General features: G+C 31.7%; 1 protein-coding gene across 1 annotated transcript in view; it reads left to right on the top strand.

The window, feature by feature from the left end:
* Window positions 1–14,145, top strand: part of Shal (Potassium voltage-gated channel protein Shal) — a 159,420-nt gene that overhangs the window by 123,510 nt on the left and 21,765 nt on the right. Inside the window, exons 12-13 of the mRNA XM_080147307.1 lie at window positions 2,795–2,911; window positions 3,441–3,486. Of these exons, the coding sequence (XP_080003433.1) occupies window positions 2,795–2,911; window positions 3,441–3,486 (163 nt within the window). The remainder of the gene's footprint in view (window positions 1–2,794; window positions 2,912–3,440; window positions 3,487–14,145) is intronic.

Here is a 14,145-nt window from a genome sequence, read left to right as displayed (position 1 = left end):
TCAATTTTGATATCTCTAACTGAAAAAAATTTGGAAATTGGACCATAAACACCAAAGGTATGGAAGAAAATGTGAAAAATACAAAAATAGCCTAAAACCTGCTTAAAGACAGTCTGCCCGTCATAGTTATTTTCTTAAATCAGCAGGAAGTTCAATTTTGATATCTTTAACTGAAAAAATTTTGGAAATCGGACCATAAACACCAAAGATATGGAGAAAAATGTGAAAAATACAAAAATAGCCTAAAACCTGCTAAAAAGCGGTCCGACCGCCATTGATGTTTTATATTTAATTGTGCTCCTTAATAATAGGAATGTTGTCAAAAAATTTCAGCCTTTTATCTCTTATAGGAGCCGAGAAATTTACGTTTTCCCCAAACTAAGACGGACAGACGGACATTTCAAATTATAGAGTAGCTTCGCTACTAAAAAACATAATATACAATCTTTCAAACTCCCCCCTTTAAAAAAATTTAAGAAGACTGGTTATTCTGTATTTCTTAATTAATAGATTTTATGCGGTTGTGCAGTTTCACTATTCTTTGTTGACAGTCATAATGATATTTCAAGTATTGCTTCGAAACCGCATAATATCAGCTGGATAAGAAAGAACCAGTTATAGGCCATACTGAAAAATCATGTTCCATACCGTATCAGAAAATTTTTTTCCCGAATAATAAAATAAAAATCTTTAAATCAATACCAGTTTTATTGGACCATGCCTTCTGCCCTTTAGGGCCAATAAAGTAAGAAATAATAATTAATCTTAAAATTTATCATTTATCTATCTGCGGAAAGCTGTCTAACTGCAAAAATGTGTTAAATTGTCTAAACACCTTAAAGATTAATTGATAGTTAATGTCTTTAAATGTTAAAAAATAAACACAATAACAAGGAGGACAACATTCAGTAGTAGGAAAGCACAAACTGAAGAACATAATCAAACCCATAGTAATTTATCATGTATAGATGTATAACCCAGACGAATACCTGGATCCAGTGTTGGAGACCCTTTTCGTCTGCTAGCTAATTGCTTTCTGCTCTTTTGTAGAGATTTGGCTGTATAAATATTTTTGACGTTATTGGCTGATATTAAGGATCTAATTGAAAGTCGGCATAGGGTCCACTGGATTGGGATATACAGTATAACTCCTTCCCCTACTATGTTGATAAAATTTCGTTCATGAATAAAATAAGGTCATACTTCCATTTTGAGACTTGATTATGGAGATGCTTCGCTCACTAAAATATAGTGCTTAATCTTCTTTGGAACCATCATTACAAAAAAAAGATGCTATGATAATTATTTAAGCCAAGCTTAGTAAATTATATCTTTAAAGTTTGAAATTGATAGGATAGTTCTAACATAGCTAATTAAACGATCATATCTAACTGCTATGGACGGAATGGCTTCGTTTTTAACAAATTTAAATGAAAGTACCTCTGTTTGCTAAATTTCATACATATTTATTTTGCTGACACCATAATTCAAAAAAAAAATTCTGCAACCCAGAATTCTATTAAATTTATCAGGTTTCTATAGTTTGTGGAAGTGTAGCATCTATATAACTATCCCCTTCCCTCATTAACTGACTCATTTCAATAGAAATGTTGTTTGCAGTATCAGAGTATATATTACTAGGTTGCCCTTATAGTCGAAGCTATTAAACTAAATCAATATAAAATCTCTGTCTCTCTCTGTCTGTCTCTCTCTGTCTGTCTCTCTGTCTGTCTCTCTCTGTCTCTCTCTCTGTCTCTCTCTCTCTCTCTCTGTCTCTTCTCTCTTATATATCTCTCTCTCTCTTCCTCTCTCTCTCTCTCTCTCTCTCTCTCTAGTGAGATTCTTTAGTACAGATAACAGACAATGACACAAGCATAGACATCCTGTTACTTTACATTTCTCTCTCCCCCTCCCCTTTCTCTCTCTCTCTTTCTCAATCTCTCCTCCCTTTCTCTCTCTCTCTCACTCTCTCTCTCTCTCTAGCTATGATAAGTCATATAAAATACATTTACGCTTCTATGACCATTTTCGGTCTAGTTTTTTTCAGGCCAGAATAAAACAATAGCATATTAACCCAAGCTAACCTTCAACCCTGCTGTTATATTTATGTAATTATGGGTCTTTAAAATCTAACTCTTAGCTTTCACATTGTCAGCTTATTGTATTCATTTCAGGGAGGGAGGGCACATTTGATTGTAAATAACCCTGGTACCCAAAGATTTATAATCACACTCTCATACTTTTTTACTCATAAACGTAGAGTACTATTGTTGAACTTTGATTGGTTGGTTTCAGAGTGTCAAAACTCTTCAATCAATTACTTCAATCGAAGGGATAATTTTGTTTATCATCATTGGTTTTATATACAAATTTATCGATCATTATATTTTAACTTTTGCTTCCTGATTAATTTAGAATCTTGTAAAAATTAAATGAAACCAGTAATACAAAAAGATAAGACAATAGATGAAAACATTTATGAATAATATCCTCAATAATAATAAATATTCGACGCTTTTTTTAATCGTAACGGTTAAAAATTTAAGCGTCTATCATTTAATCTATCAATATTTTAAACAATTAACCTTATTCTATTAATCTATCAAATAATCTAACAAATTATATATAAATTAATCCAACAATCAATCAACAGGACAATCTATTTATCTACCAATCAATTTATCTATCAATGTATTTAACAATTAGATAATTAGAAATCAATTTAAACATCTAACAATTATCTTCAAATCTATTAATCTATCCAATAATCTAACAAAATATCCATCTATTTCAGGTATGGAGACATGGTTCCCAAGACCATGATTGGCAAAATAATTGGAAGTATCTGCTCCCTGTCCGGTGTGCTTGTCATTGCCCTACCTGTTCCTGTCATTGTGTCCAACTTTTCCAGGTAAATATATTTCTGTCTATCTATCTATTTATCTATCTGCTCCCTGTCTGGTGTGCTTGTCATTGCTCTGCCTGTTCCTGTCATTGTGTCCAACTTTTCCAGGTAAATATATTTCAGTCTATCTATCTATCTGCTCCCTGTCTGGTTTGCTTGTCATTGCCCTACCCGTTCCTGTCAATGAGTCCAACTTTTCCAGGTAAATTATCTATCTTCTATCAATATATCTATCTATCTTTAAATCTATCTATCTAACTATCTATCTATCTATCTATCTATCTATCTATCTATCTATCTATCTATCTATCTAACTATCTATCTATCTATCTATCTATCTATCTATCTATCTATCTATCTATCTATCTATCTATCTATCTATCTATCTATCTATCTATCTATCTATCTATCTATCTATCTATCTATCTATCTATCTATTTGTCTATCTATCTATCTATCTATCTATCTATCTATCTATTTATCTATCTATCTATCTATCTATCTATCTATCTATCTATTTATATTCTTTTTTTAGAATCTATCACCAAAACCAGAGAGCTGATAAAAGAAAAGCACAAAAGGTTAGTTAAGTTTGTTTGTCATTCTATTTGTCTGTTTGTCTATCTATTTTGATTTTAGTTGTCTGTATATTTGTCCATCTTGATGTCTGTATATTAGTCTATCTGTTGTCAGTTGTCTGTTTGTTAGTCTATCTATTTGGGTGTCTGTTTGTTTGTCTCTTCTTTTATAATTATATTTATTTCTTAATATTCTCTATCTCATTAAAATTGATGAAAATCTTTAATTTATATTTTTAACAAAAAAATAATTAATTCTAAGGAAAAGACGTAAATCGTTATAAAAAAAGTTATATTTATGATACGATTTGAGATATGATTTACAGCTTTATCCTTATATAAAAGTAACAGGATATTCGTCTGTTTTTACCGAAGATTCTCGCTAACCGCTGAACCGATACCATTCTCCTTTACAATGTAGCTTCTCATAGGTCCTAGGAAGGTTTATACATTATTGTGGAAGAGTACCATCACCCTCATTAGAGCAGGAGAAATCGCAAGTATACAAAAGGAAACCCTCAAGAAATATATTTTTTCTTTTTTTTAGACTAAAATTGAAAATAGGGGGGGGGGGGAGGTTGCAACCTGTCGGCCTCTAGGGGCGTACCTACTACTAAATAAACAAGCTTTAAACAACAAAACTTAATCTTGAAGATTTATTTACATTGAAGGGAAAAGGGGGAAGAAAGGGTTGCAGAATTAATTGAACAACAATAGTAAAGTTTAATTTAAGTACAAATCAAGATTTTTTATAGAAAAAGTTGGAAAATTAAAGTAAAATAAAAGTATTCAGTTAGAAATCTTTCTTAACCCAATTTAAAAGGAAAAAGTCTACATTATCATACAGAAATATATTTCAAGTAAAAAATACTCATAATCAATGGCATCTCTTGTGGCGTTGCTACAAAAGACCAACTCTACAAAAGACCAACGCTTACAAAAGCAATATTAGCTTGGTCGTTTTATTTCTCGCATCTTATTATAGACAGCTTTCCGCGGATATAAACTTTACAATTATAAGATCAAAACCAGCTTTTTTTTAGGCCCCGAGATACCGAGGGCACGTGTTTATTACACTAGTCCCCAAAGTTTTATGATAACATTTCCCTACTCGTTGGCTTAACAACTTTGATTTGTGGCCTCATTAAGTTGAGTGTTCAAACGTCTGATCACTAATTTCAATTTACAGAAGGGATAATTTTGTATATCATCATTTGGGATGTACATCAATCGGCCATTGTCTTATCCCTTAAGATCGCTGAAAGACGATGAATTGATGTATCTCCCTAATAGTAAAAAAACAAAATTGCCACAATATCAAAAAATGTTAATTAATAAATTTCAAATAAAACTTTGACACAATTCTAAAGGTCATCTCTTAACTTTATATTGGCACGAGTTTGGGGACAGAATTATGATTTGGGGTACATATATAGTTTGTCCAACCGTTGAGTAAAATATTCTTGAGCTAAGCCAAGATAAATGAGTTGTTCAAATTACATTTTTGCAAAAAAAGGGATACAGGGATAAGACAACGAATAAGCAAAACCTTAATATGAACCTTTGGGGACTAGTGTAATAAACAGACCACTGCCCCCTCTCTGCAATAACCCCTTATGCAGACTAAAATTATTAGGTAAACTTAGGTAGGGGAACGCGTTTATAACTTTGGGGGACAAATATATATTTTTAGATCCTTGTCCTCACCCTCTATGATCTATACCTATCTATGTTGCGTTCAAGTCTACGAATATTTTTTTTTCTATTAATTTTTTTTGTGATTTCTCTTGAGAGGGTGGTGGTACCTTGCCACAAAATAGTTATAATCCTTCCCGAAACCTATGAGAAGCTACCTTGTTAAGAAGAACCCGATCGGTTCAGCGGTTAGCAAATTCCTTCGGTACAGACAGACAAACAAACAAACATACATCCTGTTACTTTATTAAAAGGATTCTTCTGTCAAAACTAAAGGAAACTGACCCTCATTAAATTTTTTTTTGCGAAAAATTTCCATAATCAAAAGTTTTTACAGACAAAAAAACTTATTTTTTATACTTTAAAAAAAGTATAATATGAGTTAGTGATATTATTTGTGTCAACTAAGTCACATTAAAAAAAATGTGGATTTCATAAAAGTAAAGCTAATTAAATTAAAGGAATTGATGAACAAAGTTTTTAATTAAAGTGTTGGTTGTTTGCCGGGTGTTTCTATATTCCTTATTGTAAGTATTCTACATAGTGTTTCCTATGGCTGCTTAATACGATGCTATAACTTAATAATTACAGCCTGGACTCAATCCTTTTTGCTGTTATAATAATGTAATGTCTTTAAAAACAGCGCGAAAAAAAAGAACTCCTGAGCATCTTTTACCAACAACGAAATAAATACGAAAAAAATCACGAAACTTTTCAGCTGTCGTTGGGGTTCAGCAAATAGAAGAATTAACGACCAAATCTGCCCCCAAAAAGATTATTAAAGATTTATTTCGCTTGTTGATTTTAACTTATTCATGATTCCTAAGACACTAAAAATTTTCAAGAAAAAATTTCAGTAAAAGTAAATAAATTCTATTGAAATTTAAAACAGTATCTACAAACATTTATGTTTGTAGGAAAAGTTCTATGGAACGGTTTGTTTTGCTTGGTTTTTTAAAACTAGCAGCATATCTACATGTCAGTCCTGAATGCCTTAACTTAATAGTAAATGCTGACAAAAATAATATTATTTGAATAACTTTATATTAAAAAAACCTGAGCCATAAAAGCTTTAATTTAAATTTATATTTACATAACCACACCTTTTTTTCTTCGATTTCAAGACATTGTCTAGAGATCCCATCTGCTTGAAATGGGATGCGATACTTAAACGCTCACTATAGGATATTATATTAAGTAAATTCCACCAGACAACCAACCCTTTGATTGCACGACCATTGTCAGGAATTCCTAACTGTGCATGGAAATGAATTTACGCATGCTTACGGGCGAAGGCTTTTCCCAAACTCTTACTATTCAAGTCCCATGCCTGACATAGCAGCCGTGGACAGGATAAAAGTTTATTATTCTTAGATGAGAGGAGAGGGGTGTTGTACTTTAAGTCGTACTGTAATATCATAATAAAATTAGTTAATTTTTTGTTCAAAATTCCTATTAATTTTGCATTACTCTATATCATGAAAAATTTAATTTTGACGTAACAGTTATGTAATTTTATAAATATTTGATTTGTCTGTCATTCTGAATGTTTGTAACGCAATGGGGCAAATGGAATTTTCTGGACTGATATTTAAGATAGGCAGCTGATTTTTTTTCGTTAGAAGATTCCCATAACCAAGCAACATCAAATTTATAATGATGTGCCAAAGCTTAAAACGTTATAGAATAATGTGATTTTCTGGCTGCTATTTAATCTAGATGTTCTGTTATCCAATGACAACTTATCATCTAATTTAAAACTAACTTTAAATTTCCATTGATAGTAAATTGTTTTATTTTATGGGCTTCGCTACTTCTAGATGTTGTCATTCTTTTAATTATATAAAATTGTATTATTTAATCTAGACATATTTAAATATGCATTAAAGTAGTTGAAATGGTGTGCATCCCCCCCCCCCCCCCAACATGGATGAATAGAATGATAGAAAGATAGATGGATGGACAGATGAATAGTAAGATAGATAGACATACAAACAGATGGATAGATAGATAATTGTTTGCACTGTGTCTAGACTGGTCAGAATATAAATATGTATTGGACATATGGATAATGAATATACGTGGATGTTATGACAGCAGAAAAATTGTCGTCAATTTTGGTTGTAATATCCCCTCGCATTTAATGGTCGGGCCGTTTATCCAGTAGGAGGAAAGCGAATGGAGCAAACGAAGGGGGGTGGGGACTTTCTTTATTTAGGCCCGCTTCAAAGTTCACTTTATTACAGAACATGAAAATCTGGTGTATGATCCAAGTAATGATACATCCATTATTGGACAATATGTAAGGTAGAGGGTTTAATATTCTCAACTCAACATGGTTAGAACAACGGGAGAGAAAATTTATGTCTCTTCCGTTGTGCTATATACTTCTATAGTATATTTAGATAATTCAAAGAAAAACTTAGATCCTAATCCAAATTCCCAAATTGAGTAAGAGGGGGGGGGGGGGGGAGTTGGAACACTCTAATTCCCCTCCCAAAAAAATATACCGCCATCAATTTTTTCCTTTAAGTTCCGAATTGCGAAAGTTAAGTATCCTGGATATATACTTTATTCTTGAGGCTAGAGGCTATGGGCGAAGCTGCTAGTGTGGGTTCGATGGTTCAAAAATACGTTTAAGTGAAAGCATCTATTAATTATTTGAAATTAATTTCTTTTATAAAAGTATTACTATCTATAATATTCTGTTTATCGATATATGTCTATGTATTATCTGATTACCTATAGGCTATAAATGTCTATCAATCTATTTTATTGTCTGTCTATCGTATGATAAAAGTTTAATGGCCAACCAATAATAGTATATCAAATTTTCTAAATTTTTTCTTTCTGTCTATCTTTCTATCCTACTGTCTATCTATCAAATCTGTCTAACTATCTATATACATATAGATCTATCCTAATCAAATGAGTTATGATAAGCTGTCCATCCACCAATGTCTATATATCTATCACATTACCTATTCATTTATTAAGTAATCGGGTAATCTATCTGTCTTTTTAAAACTCTATTTTCATGTCTTTCTATTTGTCTGTCCGTCTGTCTGTCCATCTATGATTTTATAATAAAATCTGAATAATTCAATTATTATTTGTTTGTATTTAATTTTATTTCCCCTGAGTCTAAAACAAAAGGATTCATTTTTAGCTGTTCCCACAATCTTTATATTACAGTAATATAACATCACATTCTCAGGTTAAATAAGGTTGTAATTCTATTGTCAAACTATGATATCTTACCTGTTTAGAAATCGCCAGTTATTCATTGTTTTTCCTTCCAATATTAAAAAGGATGACAACATCCATAAAATAGAATTCTGTCTGTTTGTTTGTAGCGAAGGATCTCGCTAACCGCTGAACCGATCGGGTTCTCCTTTACAGGGTAGCTTCAGGGTAGATCCTGGAAAGGTTTATAACTATTTTCTTGGGGGGTGGGACACCTCCAACCCCCCACAAAAATGAAAAATACCCCCCCAATTTTTTTTTCTTTTTAAAACTAAAATTAAAATAGTGGGGTTGAATTCCCCCCCTGTCTGTGTCTGACTCTGATTATGACGTAAAAAAAAAATTACCCCCCAAAAAAAATTTAAATTTTTCTTTTAAATCTAACATACGAAAATTTATTTGATAAAACCTAGAGGCTAGGGGCGTGTTTTAAATGAATGTACGGACTTTATGGTAACTACAATAGAGTTGCAACACTTTCCAAATCGTACCTTATTGTTTCAGGTTTAATCATATAAAGTTTGGAATTGATAGGATAATTCTAACTTGATTAATTAATTAAAAGAACTAACTGTTACTTACGGATGTATGAACGTACAGACATTAATTATAGACAAAAAACATTTTTGTAGCTATTTCATATCATAATAAGAAATTAGAATGAGCTGGCTTGCTACTTTGCTGTCTTTTTACTAAGATTTATAGACACTTTCACCTGTAAGTTTAAAATTACATTTCAAAACGGATTTAAGCTTTAGTTTAATTATCTGTATCGTACCTACTTTATAAATAGGCCAAATCTGTATGCGGCCGAATTGTTCTTGATATTGTGTTAATTCTGAAAAGTGGCCGTGAATTACATATTTAATATGTAACTTCAGTATATAATTAAAGCTTAAATATTTTAATATTCAGCTGATAAAAGTTTGTACAGTCTGTTGGACGTACAACCAAACCATATTTACAGAGAATCTAAGTTACTAAAAAATATTTTATACTTATTGTTGTTATTGAGCACTGCATTCAATAACCTTAAATGTGCAATAGAAAAGGCGGGTTTTTAAAGTCGTATAGTAACAGTACATTAGCTGACTAGCTTATTGTCATACTAAAGTAACAAATATATACAGAACCTATTTTAGGTATAGTGGTTTCCATAAAGATCAGTTATTTTAGCATATCATCACCCTAGTAGACTAGCTAGTGCTGGAAACCCGTAACCATGGCTCAACACGTAGCGCACTCGCTCATCGTCGCGGAGGTATAGATAGGTTTGAAGCTCGGTCTGACACCGCGTATGAACTAGAGACGTCAAGTGTGCGACTTAAAATGATAGAGTAGGGAGCATGCCTTGGCAAATAAACTGGCGCAACGCATTACCATACATAGTTAGGACTTCTCAGACAAAGGTTTTGTAATTAAAGGGTTCCTTAAACTAATATCCTTAGCAGGAAGAGTATTGCATCCCATTAAGCCGGATGAGGCTCTGGATTCTCTAAATGATCACGTCTGTAAGGAGTAAGATAAGATAATGTAGTAATACTAATGCCATACTATGGTACACATATTTATAGAACCCGAATGTTCAGTGTTAAATTAATAGCACAACATAAATCAACTTTAATCAAATATTATAACACACACACACACACAGAGAGAGAGAGAGAGAGAGAGAGACGAGACATCCCCAACACCCAACAAAACCCCCCCTCCAAATTTTTAAAAAAATATTTGAAATCAGTGGTGGCATCTCCAGAGGTACTTAATTTTTTAATTACCTCTTGAGACAAAGCCCCTAAAGGTTAGGGGCGAAGCCGCTAGTATTATATAAAGCAAGAGAAATAATACAAAAATGGTGGAGAATGAGAATTCTAATTTTATGTTTGTTCTATATTTAGATTTTTCTCTGTGTGTAGGCTATTCCTATAGTTGTTTCATTCAATTGTTTTACAGTAGATTTACAGTTGAACAATCTACTGTTCGGCGGTATTCATCATAACGCAGATATCAACATGAAAACGTTATTGAGGGTTTATGTTATGTTAGGTTAAGTTAAGTAAAGGTTGAAATGGTCCCACAGGAAAAGTAAACTGATAGGGCCCTGCAGAGTTAGAATCCCCTGCAGGATATTTTTTCTTTGAGGAGGTTATTTTGGTATTTAGAAATTTTGAATTTTGTAAAAGCACCGAAATAATTGTATATGTAAATAATGTTATTTACATAAATTACACAATCTTTTTTAGTAGCTAAGCTACTCTATAATTCACTTATTCCGTCAGTCAGTCCGTAACACAATGGGGGAAACGTGATTTTCTCGGCTCAAATAAAAGATAGACAGCTGAAATTTTTAGTAAAGATTGCTATGACATATGCCAATCTAATCTATACATTGTTTTGTCCATCTGTCTGCTATTTGGGGTGCTAGATCGATTCCTAGATTTTCAAGTTTTCGTGATTTTCTCAATTCCTTTTCAAGATAAAGGGCTGAAATTTATAGGGATTAATTAATTTTAGATTCTACCTATTTCCAAAAAGTTTTGATAGGATTTGTCTATTAATTGGGGTGCTAGATCTATTCCTACATTTTTAGGTTTTCTTGATTTTCTCGATTCCTATTCAGGATTGACGGCTAAAATTATCAGGGATTGAATATGCTCATCGTTATTTTAAAGGTTGCGTGATTTTAAAGGTTTCCTGTTTTACCTATTTTATCATGTTTAATGTTTATTGTATGACACTGCTTTACAGTAAATTTTCCCCAATATCCATTCATTTTTTTTTAGCTTTGCTACTCATGGATGTTGTCATCCTTGTTATAAAATTAATGTTACTTTGAATTTAACAAAGCATTTGACCGTCGCAAATTTCCTAAATAAAGGGAGGAGTAGGTTGCGCTAAAAATCCGTAAAGGTTGTGAGTTTTAAGTTAAAACAGTAATAGAACGAAAAAAATTTGTGTTAACTTTAAAAAAATCTGTTCATAGTTATTTTCAATAAGAAATACACATATTTAGTGAATATTATCGTTCTACTACTATATTTATGCCTTAAAACTCACATCTTTACGGATTTTTAGCGCAACCTACTCCTCCCTTTGTGATTACTTACTTTTGTCTTTTATTTTTCCAAGGATATGCATAAAGTGTCATGTGTGAAGTCATAAAAATGAATCTTTTATCCATTTCTATTTTAGGGTACTCCTTCTCACTTTTCCTCTCATCCTTCTTTTTAGTAGCGAAGCTACTCTATAACTTGCAATGTCCGTCTGTCTGTATGTCCGTATGTCTTAGTTTGGGGGAAACGTGATTTTCTCGGCTACTATAAAAGATAAAAGGCTGTATTTTTTTGACAACATTCCCATTATTAAGGAGCACAATTAACTATAAAACATCAATGGCGGTTGGACCGCTTTTTAGCAGGTTTTAGGCTATTTTTGTATTTTTCACATTTTTGTCCATATCTTTGGTGTTTATGGTCAGATTTCCAAAATTTTTTTCAGTTATAGTATCAAAATTAAGTTTCCTGTCTTTTCAATAAAACAATTATGACGGTCCGACTGCCTTTAAGCAGGTTTTAGGCTATTTTTGTATTTTCCACATTTTTCTCCATACCTTTGGTGTTTATGGTCCGATTTCCAAAGTTTTTCAGTTATAGATATCAAAATTTAATTTCCTGTCGTTTTAAGAAAACATCAATGGCGGTCAGACTGCCTTTTTGCAGGTTTTTGGCTATTTTCATATTTTTCACATTTTTCCTCACATCTTTGGTGTTTATGGTCCGATTTTTAAAATTTTTGTAGGTAAAGATATCAAAATTAAATTTCCCGTTGTTTTGAGCATCAATTTACTTTGACTGACAGTCTGTTAGTCATAGTACTGAAATATAAATATCAAGAAATTAAAAACAAATGTTAAAAAGGTTTCGTGATTTTTTTCCTAATATACATGCTTTTGACAACTAATCTTTAAATTCTTATACATATTTTTTCTGCTTCGCTACTTATGGATGTTGTCATCCTTGTTAGACGTATTTTTATTACGTCACACGACACTTTCCGCAAATCCATTTTCAATGCTTAATAAGTTTAAATTAATGCTTGCTATGTAATACTATGAAAAATAATGGTAAAACGTCTAAATTTGCAATGACAATCGTGTGAAACTAAAAAATTATTTGTATAGAACTCTTGCTCATAAAATTATCAAACTCACCCATCAACAGCTAGTAATAATTTAACAAATTTTGATGAAAGATTTGAAACAGATTTTATTATACAACTGTATCTTATGCGTTATAGGGTAGAAAAATAAATATGTGAACATGGATGGATCGATAAAGAGGGAGATTGAAAAAAACAAGGATGACAACATCCATAAAAGCGAAGCACTGAAACGGTGGGACAAACGAACATTAACACTTGTATAGTGTCTGAACTGAATAATCAGAATATAAAAGTATCGAAAGAGTCGAAGCAAAATTTAAGTAAATTTGTTGGAAAACTGCTTGATACAGGATAATGTTTATGGACATACTTACATTTTTAGGACTTGATTATAGAGTTGATTCGCTTATACTATTGTTCTTTGTTGTCCCAGGAATCAATATACCAAAAATCAGATCAAACGGATAATTTGATCACATAAAAATTTGTTGTTAAAAAAAGTAAAAAATCAACATGGACGTACGCGCGGATATTCTGGTAATGATTATAGAGTTGCTACGGTTTCTAAATCGTACCTAACTACTACAGGAATCATCATGCAAAATTTGAAATCTAAAGGACAATTCTAACATGCCTAAATTAACAAATAAAAGCTATCTATCTCAGACGAACGTACGGACGGACCGACCCTAATTATAGAAAAGCTTCGCTTTTAAAAACAGAGAGAAAACTGATAGATAAATAGCCGGGATCTAAAGGGATAAGACGATGGTCGATAAATTAATGTACATCCCCAATGATGATACACAAAGTTACCCCTTTTGTAAATAAAGATTAGTTGTTGACACATTTGTTCATTCAACTTAATGAATCAATCAACTACAATTTACTGAAGTCCCCAAAGTTGTTCAGCCAACGAATAAGAAAACGTTATAATAAAAGTTTCTTAGACTAGTCCCTAAAATTTTATCATAACGTTTTCTTATTCACTGGCTTAACAAATTTGAGAAATTTTTATGAATTTTGATAGGTTGGTTTATTAAGTTGATTGTTTAAACGTTTCAACCTCTAATTTTAATCTACAGAAGGGTGATTTTTTGTTTCATCTTTGGGGATATATATCAATTTATTGGCCATTGTCTTATCCCTTTAGATCCCTGGTATAAATAATATTATGTTCAATCAAATCCCAAACTTCCACCTCATAAACTACATTTATTTGGTCGGTTCCAAAGTCATTTAATCATTCAATAACAGTAGAATATTAAGCTAGCATAAACTGTAATTCTACTGTGATTCTATATTATTGAACAACTAAAGAAATAAAATTCTATGTTTTTATCTTTTTGTGTCAATATAGTCAGAATAGGGTGGGTAATTTTTTTTGTATTAACTGTATAACGTTAAAATTTTTGTAGTATTTTTTTTAAATACCATGATTCCATTTTAAAAATTATAGATTTTTAGCTTTAAGAAAACATATTTCACATGATTTTTTATCCCATTCACTTGATATTAGAAATATTGATTCCTTTGATAATTAGGGATATTAATATCATA

Source organism: Acartia tonsa, chromosome 14 (genome assembly GCF_053477335.1).
Source record: "Acartia tonsa isolate MP-2025a chromosome 14, ASM5347733v1, whole genome shotgun sequence".
NCBI lineage: Eukaryota > Metazoa > Arthropoda > Copepoda > Calanoida > Acartiidae > Acartia > Acartia tonsa.
This window is presented reverse-complemented; position numbering and strand designations above follow the sequence as displayed.